The 14,031-nt window shown below is 50.3% G+C and overlaps 1 protein-coding gene across 1 annotated transcript in view; it reads right to left on the bottom strand.

Annotated features, from left to right (window-relative positions):
• KSR2 (kinase suppressor of ras 2) overlaps positions 1-14,031 on the bottom strand; it is a 370,971-nt gene that overhangs the window by 61,912 nt on the left and 295,028 nt on the right. The window contains exons 9-10 of the mRNA XM_072953632.1: positions 12,587-12,705; positions 4,188-4,356 (exon numbers count right to left, since the gene is read on the bottom strand). Coding sequence (XP_072809733.1) covers positions 4,188-4,356; positions 12,587-12,705 — 288 coding nt within the window. The remainder of the gene's footprint in view (positions 1-4,187; positions 4,357-12,586; positions 12,706-14,031) is intronic.

Below are 14,031 nucleotides of genomic sequence, written 5' to 3' on the forward strand. Positions count from 1 at the left end.
CGGATAGTTTCAGAGAGCGAAGTCATTAGCTGCTTCCGAGGTTGGAACTGATTTATAAACTGATTTATAAACAGGATCCCAAGCACCTGGCTTGGTGCCTTGCACCCAGCGGAGGAGCTGCCTATGTTTTTTGAATTACTCAACTCTCTTTTAGCACAGCAACCCCCAGTATCTTGGATCGCTGGAATCCAAATGGGTGCATTTTTGATTCTGGTAAATGAGGCTCCGGGGATGGGAAGCAACTCATTCAAGGTTACAGAGCAAAGCTTGAAGAGAAATCCACCCTCCACGACGTCAGGGACCTTTCTTCCATTCGATAACGTAGGTTTTTTTCATTGCATGCAGACATTTTGTTCGTCAACAAGGGGCTACAATTAAAAAAGAAAAACTCCCCGGGATTCTCAAGAGGCTTAGCTGATCTCTTCACTCCCCGACTGGGACTGGGGATTCAGTGTCTGCAGAAGAGGTTAGCTGGCAGTTCAATGTTCTTTTAAGGAGGAGGGGCTCGGTGATGGTGAGTAAGCATCGCTCTGAGGAGGGACAGGTGTCAGGCAATGGGACACCCAGCAAACACCTCCACGTGCAGAGCCAGTCCTCGCCTGGACCCCTCCGTGTGCCTGAGAACAGCTCGTTCCTGGCGGCTGAATAGGGGAGAGTCTCGGCCAGAGGAGGAGGGAAGGGATGCTGTGAGCCCTGCCTATTTTTCTGGCTGATAACGGACACCAGTGAGAAGCGGGTCCAAGGAGCAGCGAATGAACCCAAGTATTCACTCTGAAGCCCCCATTCCCTCCCTGTGGGCTCCCCAGACAGCAGCCTGAGTGGTCATCTGCAAGGAAGGATCTAGAAGGAAGGAAGAAAGATCAAATCATCCCCTGCCTAAATCCTTCAATTGCCTCCCACTGTGTCTTAAATAAAATCTAAATTCCTGCCACGCCTTGCAAGGCCCGGCTAGGCCTCCCCAGTGCGGGCTTGAGTCTTGCTTGGTGCCTTGTTTATAGACACTTGAGCCATTGGGGCATTTTTCTCTCCAGCTCTTTCCCATAGCAGGGCCTTTGCACATGCCCTCCTCTCTGTGTCTGGACAACTCTCCCCTGTCTTCAGAACTCAGCTGCCTTCGACCCTTCAAAATAAACTTGTTCTCTTCCTGAATTTGCTCCCAGCACTGTTCTGTCTCTTCATCGCCCTTATCACAACTTCTAATTCTGTTTTCTTCTGTGTTTCCTTGGTTAACTTGAGAACAGAGACTGTGACAGGCAGAATAATGCCTTTCCCTCCCACTCCCATCCCCACGATGTCCACATCCTGATCCCTGGAATCTGCGATTATTCTAGATTCTCTGGGTGAGTCTTAAATATAATCACAAGCATCCTCATGAGAGGGGGCAGGAGGATCAGTGTCACAGAGAGAATCAGAGAAGGAGAAGTGACAACAGAAGCAGGGGTTGGAGTGATTTGGGGCCACGAGCAGAGGAATGCAGGCGGCCACCAGAAGCTGGGAAAAGGCAAGGAGGTGGAGTCTTCCTGAGGGCCTCCGGAAGAAACGAGCTCTGCAGACACTTTGATTCTGAGCTCAGTGAAACTGACTTGGACGCCTGACCTCCATAACTGTAAGATAATAGATTTAAGACACTGAGCTTGTGGCAATTTGTTACAGCAGCAACAGCAAACTTATACAGGCCATGTCTGGCTTGTGCACTGCCCCACACCTCAGGCCTCGTACAGGACCTGGCATGTAGCAGATGCTCAGTGAATATCCATTATGGAAATGAAGGGATGAATGTAGTCTGAGGGCCAGAAAACAGTGTAAAGAGAAAAAAAAAAAAAACTCATGCAGCTCTGGGCACAGCATGATCCTCAAGTTGCTCATTCACTCATTCATTCAACAAACATTTCATTAGTGCCTTCAGCAGTAGGCACTGTGCTGGGCTTTGGGTGGAGAGGGGTGAATGAAACAGACATGTTTCCAAGTTTCATGGAGCTGACACTCTGGTGGAAGAGATGGACACAAAACATGGCACTAGGGGGCTCCAAAGAAAGAAGGAGTTTGAACACTAGTCCTTCACAGAGCCCCTTTATGTATCTTGCCACAGCAAATGTCACACAAGCTTGGATGTTACACCCATTTTACAGGTGAGAAACTGAGACCCAAACCAAGTCAGTGCCACACTCAAGGCTTTGGAGGTAGGAAGGGACAAATCTGGGTTCCAAACCCAGGTCTGTCTGTCCATGTAGCCCTCTTGACTCCACCCTACACTGTGCCATGGCCAACATGGTGCCAGGACTCAGAAGGGAACGGCGGGGACGAGAGAGGTCCACCCAGCCGGCAGAGCACAATCACAAATCCCACCATGCCTGCGCCGGCCACACGTGGGCTTCTAACAGAAAACTCTCCCTTCGCGGGTCCTGAGGATAATGAGTGAGCCAAGAGACCGTTAACCCCACAGCTTCTTTTGCAAAAGAATGTTCTAGATCAAACTGCTGCAAACAGTTTCAGGAAAACAGCCCGGAAGTGGGTGTCTTGGGTAGGGGGTGAAACAGCTCTAGGAAAGCACCCAGGCTCCTCCCCCATAGAACTAGCGGGGGGGGGGGTCATGGGCTGTCAAAGGGCCTTTTCTCCATTCACCCTCTTCCAGAGAAGTGGAAATGGATTATGCTGGCGGTGGCGGTGGGAGCCCCCAGTCTATGAGAACGCTGGGCAATTTTTCCCTAATTGACTCCGGGGCACTTAGCCGAGGTGATTCCAGCTGGTGACTCACAGTATGGTCCTTGTTGGCCGCCAGGTGAGTGGCCCGCACACCACAGGTATGAGGCTGCCTTAGGCTTGGGCTTCACCAAAAAATCCCAATAATGCAAGACTTCAAAACCCACTCTATCCCTTTGGACACAGCCCAGATCTATCCAGTGTGGGCAGGTGACACGATCAGCTTGTCCTTAGTGGGTGGTTGTACCTGGGTGTTGCCCAGGTGGGGGGTTGGGTCTTCATTCATTTCCTAGACCTTCACTCATGGCAGGTTAGGTTTGGAGGTATGACCTGTGGCTGAGGACCTGGGATTTTTCTTCCACTGCGTGAAGCTCACTGGCTCCGGAGGAAATTAGCCCCTAGACCAGCACTGCCCAGTGGGACTTTCTGTGACGGTGGGAAAGGTTCTTCACCATCCAATGTGCTATCCAATATGGCGGCCACTAGCCCCATGTGGTTACTGAGCGGTTGTAATGGGGCTAGTGTGGCTGAGGAATTACAATTTTAATTATATTTAATTTTAATTCATTTAAATTCAAACAGCTGCATGTGGCTAGTGGGTACCATACTGAACTACACAGATCTAGACTTTGGTCCCAACCAGCCAAGCCAGACCTCATCCCACCAGCCTCTATCTTGACGTCAGCTACAGTGCTGCAAATATGGCAGTGCTGGAACCATCCTTGGGGCCCTAGAACAGGAAGTGGGCTGTGCTGAGCCCCAGAAGGGACGGGAAGGGGTGGTCTGGCCTGCCTGAGAACAGGGAAAGATCTCTTTCTTAAGTCTAAGAAGCCAAAACATCTTATGCTGTTTCTCCACCATCTCACAGCCCAGCACCTAGTCTCAGGTCAGCAGCCGAGTGCTCTGGAATTCATGGGCTGAAGGCTGTTTGGGGTTCCTGTCGTCCATCTACATCCTTTCAGAGGTGAGAACACTGAAGTCAGAGGTCACCCAGCAGGGACCTGAGAGAGCTGGATATTGAAGCCAGGACTCCAGCCCACTCCTTCAGAGCCCTACCCCAACATCTGGGTTGTAAGACTCCAAAGGCAGCCCTGCTCAGGCATGTGGTCCCTGAGATCCCTGGCACCTGATTCTGTTGCCAATTTAAACTGATTTAGCTCATAAAACAATGGTCAGCTCCAGAGCAGATGGCTCCCCCTGTGACTCAGACTTAGGGGGAGACCCTGGGTGGCTGCTCACCAAAAGATGGAGTCTCTCAGTCCCTTTAGCTCTCTGAGCCTCAACTTCCTCATCTGTAAAATGGAGCCGATCATACTTACCTATGGCTAGTCTAATGATCAAATAAGATACTATGTAGCAACTGTCCTGCATTTGGTAAGACTCAACCCATATGCCTCTAACCCATTGCCTTTAAGCATGGACTGGCCCGGACACGGCTCTGCCACGGACCCAGTCCCCATCCTGCGACTTCCCAAGCATGGAGGTACCTGGCAGGTTGAAATTCTTCTGCTGCCTTGTGCACTGTGGAGAAGGGTGTAGGGGAGAAGGCGGTGTGGCGCTGGGAGGGAGTGGGGGTGCTGGCGAGGAGGGCGTGGACGACGTCGTGGATGAGGGGTTGCTGCTAGAGTCTGGCTGGTAAGGAACAGGGATGTGGTCCTGCAGAAAGAAAACAGGGCAGGGGGCAAGGGGGCAGGTGGGGAAGCAGAGACAGCAGTGAGGGTGAGCAGCACAGGAAGGGACCCCACCCTGGCATCCTCCACGCCTCTTCTGCTTTTCTCAACCACCAGATCCTTCCAAAGTCCCACCCGCTTCTCATCCCCACTGGGTTGCGTGCAGCTGTGAAAGGAACAGTTTCTGGAATCAAATTCCTGTCCAGGTCCAATGCCTGGACCGCAGCCTTAAAGGTTACCACATAATGAAAGCCATGGAGATGACAGCCACACTGGCTGAGCCACTTTGATTTTGGAAAGTCCCGTGCAGAGGTGCCCAGAGTACTCTTCCCATCCTAACACTTCTCCTCCTGAGTGTTTATTAAAGAATCAGCAGCCTGACAGCTCAAGAGACAGCGTGAGAGCAAGCCTTCAGCATCTTCCCTCGCATCTCAGTTGGAACCAGCGCTGCCTCTCCTGGCCCTTGGAACTGCTCTAAAGCAGAGATGAAGACAGAATCTTTGTTTGCATCCTCCGAATGGCGCTGGTCAGGGTGCGGTCAACAGCCGAACAGTGGGTTGAAGAGTGTCCCCCAGAGGACACGTCCACTCAGAACCTCAGAATGTGACTTTGTTTGAAAAAAGGTCTTTGTGGGTGTAATTCAGGTGATTTTGAGATGAGATCATCCTGGATTGGAGGATGGGGACTAACTCCAATGTCAAATGTCCTTATAAGAACCAGAAAAGGAGAGACACACAGAGGGGAAAAGGCCATGTGAAGACAGAGGCAGAGGCTGGACGGAGGCTTCCGCAAGCCAAGAAACACCAAGGATTGCCGGAGCCACCAGAGGTCAAGAGAGAGGCAAGGAATGGATTCTCCCTCCAAGCCTCCAGAAGCAACCAACCTGCTGACACCTTGATTTCAGACTTCTGGACTCCAGACTGTGAGAGAATAATTGTTGTCTGAACCTCCCCGTTTGTGGTAATCTGTTACAGCAGCCCCAGGAAACTAACACGAGCAGAATCCCAACTGAGGCAAATGCAGATTCAGAATCCCATGGCCACTTCTTCCCTATGCACCCAGAACACAGTACTTAACCTCTCCATTCCTCAGTTTTGCCCCCTGTAAAATGGGAATAATACTAGCAAGTCTCAACATCCTAAAAAAGCACCCTCAACACCCTTCCTGCCTCTCAAAGCCATCAGAGCTGAGAGTTCTCGGGGACACCTTCATCTGTTTACTCACAGGATAGTGATCATTTGGTCCCCAAATTACTCAGTGGTCCATCCGTCAGCTCAGCTCCAGGTGCCCAAGGATGGTTTTGTTGCGATCTGGTTATTTGTCAACAGGTGTGTTTACCTGCCAAACTCCAGAGCTGATGTAGCAAACACCAATCAGCACAGGAAGCCCAATGGACATGTCCCCTCCCAGAGTCCAGTCCACTCCCACTTGGTCACACTGCCTCCACGTCAGTGACTTCGCCTCTGTGAGCCTCAGTCTCTCCTTGCCCTTCACGTGAGCTAAGAACACCCACCTTGTGGATCCGTTGTGAAGTTTAAATGTATACGTACCTACACCCTGAGCACTGGGCTGAGGCACTTTGTTATTAACAAAAGGGAGTGATGACATTAATGACAGTATTTCTTTTTGCAAGTAAGCTTTTTTATCTGAGATAACTGCAGATCTGCCGGCAGGTGTAAGGAATCATGGAGGTCTCATGCATCGGCCGGACTCAGTTTTCTCCAATTATAACATTTTGCAAAACTAGGGTACAGTGTCATGACCCAGACATTAAATTGATACAGGTGAGACACAGAACATTTCCATCACCACAAGTATCCCTCCTTTTGCCCTCTTTTAACCACACCCACTTCCTCCCCTCTGCTCACCCCTCTCCCTCCCACCTGGCACCACTTATCTATTCTCCAGTGCTGTATTTCTGTCATTTCAAGAATACTATATAAATTGAATCATACAGTATGTAGCCTTTTTGGACTGGCTTTTTTTTTTCCCACTCAGAACAGTTCTCGGGAGATTCATCCAAGTTGTGGCGTGCACCAATGGTTGGTTCCTTTTTCATTGCTCAGTCGTATTTCATGGTATGGACGTACCACAGTTCATTTAACCAATCATCCATTGACGGACAAGTAAGTTGTTACCCTGTGTGGCTCTTGTGAATCAAACTCCTACCAACATTCATGTACAGGTTTTGAGAGAACATAAATTTTTATTTCTCTGGGAATGAATATTTCTAGGTAATATGGTAACTGCATATTTAATGTTTAAATTAAATACAAAAACTGTTCTCTGGAGTGTCTGTACCATCTTGCACCAGCGATGTGTAAGAGATAGATTTTCTCTGCATCCTCACCAGTGTCTGGAGATGTTCCTATTTTTTTATTTTAGCCATTCTGATAGGACCATAGTGGTTCTCACTGCAGTTTTAATTTGTATTCTCCTAACAGCTAATGATGTTGAACTTCTTTTCAGGTGTTTGTTTTTCCATCTGCATACCAGCCTTTGGTCTTAATTACTGTAACAATATAAGCCTTGCCATTGGGTAATTCTGCCCACTTTCTTCTTTTTCAAAATTGTTTTTACCTCTTCTAGTTCCTCTGCCTTTTCATATAACATTTAAAATTCTCCTGTTCTTATCTACAAAAAAGTCTTGCTGGGATGTTGATAGGAATTGGATACCAATTTTGAGGAGACTTAGCATCATCTTAACTATGTTGAGCCTCCCAATCCATGAATATAGTATGTTTATCAGTTCTCTAATCAGAAAAATGGGAATAGAGGTTTATGTCTTTTGTCCAGTTGGAGAAGTTTTTGACCATGATTTCCCCAAGAGCTTTTTCAGCCTGCCCTCTTTCTCGTCTCCTTCCAGGACTCTGATGACACCAGTGCTACATCTTTTATTCTAGTTCCAAGGGTCCCTGAGGTTCTACTCCTATTTTATTTTAGTCCATTTTCTTTCTGTTACTCAGACTGTAATTGCCCCTCCTCTGAGAAGTCCTCCTGACCTCCCGCTCCAGCCGGTAAGCACATTGCACTGGGACTAGCCCTGCACACAGCCTCAGCTTCCGCTGTTACTTCAACACAATCACGTCTCAGCTCACGTGCCTCTAGGCTAGGAGCTCCCCAGTCTCAGCACTCAGCAATGTGCCAGGCACAGTGTGGTCCCTGGTTAAATGTGCCCTTAATGAAAGAAAAAGCAAAGAAATGAAGGGAGGGAGGGCTGGAGGGATGGAGAGATGGAGGGAGGAAAAGGTTTATCTCCTCCCACTAGCCTGTGTCTTATTCATCTTGGAATCTGCAGAACTTAGAAACAAAAACATAAGAGCTGGCTGATAAATGTTACATGAATCAATGATGCAAAGGCAGGAGGGATGGAAGGAGAGATGAAGTGGGGGAAGAGGAACTATCTTAATGGAGATAATGGTTATCTCTACTTCCTTAAAGGCAGAGATTCAGTCTTTCTCATCTCTGTAGCTCAGGGCTGATGTAAATGAACAGAATCAGCAAAAGAGAAAGTTGCATATGGCGCCCACATTCCCTGGCAGAACTGCAACAGGAGGGGAAATTCCTTCCTCGAGTCAGACCCAGATCTGTGTCCCAATGAGACCGGCAGCTGGAGGCTGTGTTCCATCAGAGGGAAAGTCAAACTCTACCAGATCATGTGGGGAAGGGCTAATGGCAAAACTCCTCTTTCTGAGTGCAGCTAAGGCGTGGAAACATCCTTCAGAGGCCACCCAGTCCCACCCTTCATTCTGCAGATGGGGACACTGAGACTCAGAGGTGGAGTGTGACTTGCTGGAGTCATACAGAGAGTTAGTGGCCCAGTCCCAATCACCAGCCCAGAAGCAGAAACACAGGGTTAAGCCAAGTAGTAAGAAATGCACATCAGACTCTAAGAATCAAACAGAAGCATGTACAGCTCCCAAGTTCCCCCTTCACCCAGTGGTGCGCTGACTTGGACGTAACAGTGGTAGTAACACTCTCTCCCAGGGAATCTTACTAAGGAACCTGTCCCCACCCTCCAACCCAATCGACCTTGGTGAATGGACAGCCCTAAACAGCCATACTTGTCTTGTGCCTGCCAACGCCCATGCTCAACTCAGGACCACAGGTCAGGACATAATGGCAGCTGGTCAGTGACCTATGATATGGAATAAAAAGATGAGCTGGACCGAGAGGAAGAATACTGGAAGGCAGCACAAGGGTAGAGAGGAGATGAGGTTCAAGAGAACAGAGGAGCCACAAGAGGCCAGAGAACAAATCAGCTGAAGTTACGAGGAGTGGGAACAACACGGCAGCAGAAGTGATGATGGAGAGAAAAAAGGAGAGGAGAGGGTGAGGAAACCAGTCAGCAGTAACGGACCAGAGTGGACCCACGGAGAGGAGACAAGCCACGCGAAGTCATGATGGAGGATGAGAACAGTGACCCGCGGTCTCGCTGCAGGTCCAAGGAGCTGGCCTGAGCATGAGACAGTCCTCCACGTCTATTTCCTAAGACCTGGCTCCTGAGCCGTGATTTCCCTTTCTCTCATTGCCCCACGCCCATCCTTCCAGCAGACAACTCCTGTTGCTGAGTTAGCCTAGGTGGGTCTCTGTTCCTTGCAACCAACTGAAAAGGGCAGCCAGCCTGCAGCCACTTCAAATAGTTTCACTGCAGCAGGCAGATCTTCGGCCTCGGACAGCACTGCAGAAGGGACTTTGGACGCTTTGATGTGGAAACGCAGGAGTTGTAGACTGGTCCCCGAAGGAGCCAGCCGATGCTGCTGCTGCTGCTTCTCCAAACTCTTCATCCTCCTCCATCTCTTCTATCCTTCCATCCTCCTTGTCCTCCTCCATCTCCTCCATTCTCCTTGTCCACCTCCATCTCCTCCATTCTTCCATCCTCCTTGTCCTCCTCCAACTCCTCCATCCTCCTTGTCCTCCATCTCCTCCATCCTTCCATCCTCCTTGTTTTCCTCCTCTTCCTTCTTCTTTCTTCCATTCCTCCCTCCTTCCTTTTCATCCTCATTTCTCTTCTTTCTTCCTCCTATTCTTTCTCTCATCCTCTTCCTCTTCCTCCCCTTCTTTCTCCTCCTCCTCCATCCCCTTTCTTCCTCCTCTTCTTCCTCCTTCTGGTCCTCTTCCTCCTCCTCATCGTCTATCTTCTTCATCACCAAGCTCTTCCATGCCCTGCACATCCAGTGCTGGACTCAACCCTTTACACATATCACTGAACCGAGTCCTCTCTACAATCCCAATAACGTCTACGATAAAATGCCCATTTTACAGAGGGGAAAACAAAAGTAGAGGGTGGAAGAAACTGAGTTTCAAGCCTGGACCTCTGACTCCAAAGTGAACACTCAGGCCATTATGATGAGTGACTAAGCTGGGCTTTTGTGAACCTGGTATAACTGAGCTAGACGAGAGAGGAGACAGACAGCAATGAAAAGGAAATCTTCGGACCAAATTGGCTCAGAAATCTATTGCACTAACCACATCATCGCCTGACAAAAAGAATCTGCGTGAAGCCAGTGAGAAGAGAAAGAGGGGTAAAAAATAACCCAGCTCTGTGATAGGTCCTGTCCACCTTCATGTCAGAGCCACTTTCTAAATAGACATTAATTTATTTCTCTTAACAAATCCTCCTGCTGGCAGACAAGCAGAACAATGTCACTGTCACGGATCTATCTGACCCATGTTTCTGTCCCATCTGACACCGAGGCTCACTGCATCTGTAAAGCCAGAGAGAAAGGTCTTGAGATGGCTCTGAGCCACTCAACCCCCAGGAGGTCACAGAGAAAAGGATGGTTATGGTTATATCCAGCTACTTCCCAGGGGCCTCACCGTTCGAACCCCATGAGCCCCCCAACCCTAGATGCAGGGCTCCCCTCGCTTAGAGACCTGCATTTTTTACAGGCGACAAAGGAAAAGTGGACCCAGCCAGACTCTTTGATTGGAAGCCCAAGATGTAAGCTGATAATAAGAGCTAGAATTTCCTGGACACTTACCACGTGCCAGCAACCCCTCCCCATGCTTCTATGCTAACGATTTCATTTCATCCCCACAACAACTCTCTGCCCTTTTCACCCACCAGGGGACATTTTAAAACATAGCCACAGATCCCCTAGACTCTTTCCATCGACAGGTGGGCTCACGCCTCCTCCCCTTAAGTCTGAGTAGGCGTGTGACTGCTTCCAGCAGAACTGACACCATCAACCCCTGGCCAGTGACAAGCCAACACAGCGCACGGGCTTTTACATGGCTGGGTTACAAAAGCCATTGCAGCTTCCACCTCACGTGCTAGAACAATTGCTCTTCATGCCCTGAGGTCCCAGGCAAGACGCCCAACTACCCTGAAGCAACCACGCTGTAAGGAAGCCCGGGCCACCAGGCAAGACCACACGTAGGTGTGCGGGATGAGTCTGTGTTGAGCCCAGCCTTGGACTCATCCCAGCCCAGGCACCAGGGATGTGAATGAAGGAGGCTTTAGCTCAGGGGTTGGCAAACTTTTTTTTTTTTTAAATGGCTGGAGAGTAAATACTTTCGGTTTTGTGAGTCAATTGGTCTCTGTTGTAACTATTCAACTCTTGCCTCATAGCATGAAAGCAGCCATAGACAGTACGGGTGTGGCTTGTTCCAGTGCAATTTTACTCACAAAGACAGGTGGTGGGCTGGACTGAGCCTGTAAGCCCTAGTTTGCCAATCTTTGTTCTAGGTGATTCCAGCCCCCAGCTGTGTGGGTTTCCCGAGCTGAGTCTCTGGACGTCGTGGAGCAGAGACAAACCATCCCTTCTGTACCCCTTCCCCAACTCCTGACCCACGGACCCCACAAGCATCATTAAGGGTTGTTGTGTCCATCACCAAGTTTCAGGTGGTTGGTTTGTACAGCCGTGGGTAACTGGAACACACCCATTTTACATGCAGGAAAGCTGAGGCTCGAAGAGATTAAAGTACTTGCCCAGAGCCTCACAGCTAGCTAGTAAGCGGAGGAAGCCAAGACTGGCTGCCAGGACTGCCTGCCTTCAGAGGCCAAGTCGTATCAAGTCCTAAGATGATGCCACAAGCAGCCAGATGGTGAACGACGGAGATCCAGTAGTAAAAGCAGTGGGTGTCAGCATGAGACAGAAAGAGCATATGGGCTATGGTGGAGGGGCATGGAAAGGGAGGTCGGAGATGGAGGGAGGGACCGAACTGCGCCTGGCCTTGCCGGCTGCAGTGAGGAGTTGGATTTGTTTCCTCAGTGCAATCGAAAGGCACCGGATAGTTTTTAAGCAGAGGGTGGTGCGGTTTGAATTACGTTCATTAAGAATCACGCTGGCTGCTGTGTGGAGAATGGACTGGGGAGGGGGCCACGCCTTCACCAGCCCGCTGCAGAGAAGGGAGATTACGTCTTGCCAGTGAGCGCTCACAGCGCCGTCGTGATGCCCTTCTGGGTCCCAAACACAGCTGCTGACTTCCCATGTGCCCGGGTCGATCCACACTTCCTCCACCTTCCACACGAAGCCATGAAGACACTGTAGGGCTTGACAAGTCGCCTGTTGGCATCTGTAACCTTTGCCTGTTCCCGTGAGGCTGGAAGTGTCCCTGAGATAGCTCTGGTGCAATCTGACCCACAGATCAAACAAAAGACATGGAAGTCACGCCAGAAACTTCCAGGCCACGATGGAAAGAAAGATGCACAGGGTGGCCCACTGCTGACCGCCACCTGAGGACCAGCCAGAATCCAACCAGACTGGCTACGGCTCAGAGCTCGGCACCCCCACGCATACCCATCTACCTAGCCTCCAGCAGAAGCTCAGAAACAGACTCCTACCCCTTGGTGGTTGGAGTCAGCAGACGTGTCAGAACGCCCAGAACCATGTGCGGAGCTAATTCCGGCAGGTGATGAAACAGCACACAGAGCAAAGAGGGCGGAGTCTGGACCACCAAGGACCCTCTCAGGCTCCCCTCCTAGCCCTACCGTGCCCTGTCAACACATTCATTCTCATTTCCAGATGCCCGCTCTCTAAATTAGACAGATTTCTGGTGCGCTCACTCTTCACGGATAGCTGGATGCCCCCAAGCTTTTCTAGACACAAACCACACAGAACGAGGAGAGCCCAGGTGGGCTGGGAATTAAGGGCAAAGCCCCAGGATCAATCCGCCGAGCCCTGTTAGAGCCTTCCTCCCTCCCGCCCCTTGTCTGGCAGCTCCAGCCTGCCCCGGCCCAGCAGAAGCACCACCCCCTCCTCCAATCTCACCTTGTTGATTTTGTTGGTTTTGGGGAGCGTCTGACTGATGTGCAGGTCCGAATACCGGGGTGGCTTTCGTAGAGGGTTGTTGATGTCACACGGGACGGACTCTGTCCGGACTAACCTTGCTGGATCCGTAGGGGTAAAAACAGCGATTTGGGAGTTTAAGTACCACGTTCGCTACACACTGTGATGCCAGGAAAGCAGAGCTCTGACCCCACCTCAGAGGCCCACCCTCAAGGCTGGAAGAGAATTCTCTAAAAATGAATGTCATTGTGTCACGACAGTGAGACACTGCTCCTGCTAACCAGTGTACTCTGTGGTTTCTAAAATGTTTATATCGTCTATATATGACTTTTGACAAGTAAAAATTATAATAATGAAACTGAAGCTATTAGAGGCCCCCCCGACCCAGTTCCATAATTGTTGCATATTGGCATTCATTTCAGAACTGAACATCCTTTGAAAGTCAAGAGGTTCCTGATTTCTCCGGGGCTGTCAATCAGTGGACAGGCTCGTTGAGGCCACCTGTCCCTGCTCCCACCTAAGCTTGTCTTAGGATCATCTTTCGTTCCTTGTGAGATTTCTCAGGCTCCAGCAGTCTGAAGCACGTCAAAGCACATCTGTCCTGAGCAAGGCCACTGTGGAGCCTTGAAGGAAGGTCTCAGCTCCCCCAGCCTCCCCTCTGCCCCACCCCTAAAGGCATACGAAAAGCGGGGCATGCAGGGGATGCTAAATAAATGTGTCCTGACCCAAACCACATCACCCAAGCCTCTCTCCCTGTTACCCTTCTGTTATTTCTACTATTTACAGGGACCAGAGCGAGGGGCAAAGTCAGAAGCTCACATTTGATGCCAGATAATGTCATTTGTTTGCTGTTTTTTCTTGTGGGTGTGGGGTGGGGACATTGGTTAGCCTGGGCTGCCATCACCATGGAAACCAACTATATTTTCGCCTTCCTACCAAGGAGTTGGGGAGCAAGAAGCTGGCGGACTTCTGGAAAGTTCTGTTTGCTTTGCATAAACAGCACCTGCCGCCTTTGAGTGAACGGGTGTGGCCATGAAGGCGGGTGGGAGGGAGCCCTTCTCCAGATGCCAGCCTCTGAGAGCGGGTCGCCTCCCAGCAGGCTGGTTCTGGTCTCCACGTGGGAGTCGGGCTCCAGGAGCGCCCACTACGGAGGGGAATCTGGTGGGTGGCAATTTCCCCAGTGAAGCTGACCCAGGACCAGGGCTCAGGAGCGGTGAGAATTCAGGTTGAAAACAGCCTCGTGGCATGTATACGGCTGTCCCAGGAACAGATGGTTCTTAATTAAGGATGTGAGGTGAGAGGGGGCAAGAAAGGGGCTGAAGACCTTTCATTCTCTTGCAATTTCCTCTCCTGCTGGAGGAAAGCAGTGCAAAGATCATCGAAAACCCACGGCCCATCGGCTTCGGAACACACGCCAGCACTTTCGG

The sequence above is a fragment of the Vicugna pacos genome, chromosome 32 (genome assembly GCF_048564905.1).
Source record: "Vicugna pacos chromosome 32, VicPac4, whole genome shotgun sequence".
Taxonomy (NCBI): domain Eukaryota; kingdom Metazoa; phylum Chordata; class Mammalia; order Artiodactyla; family Camelidae; genus Vicugna; species Vicugna pacos.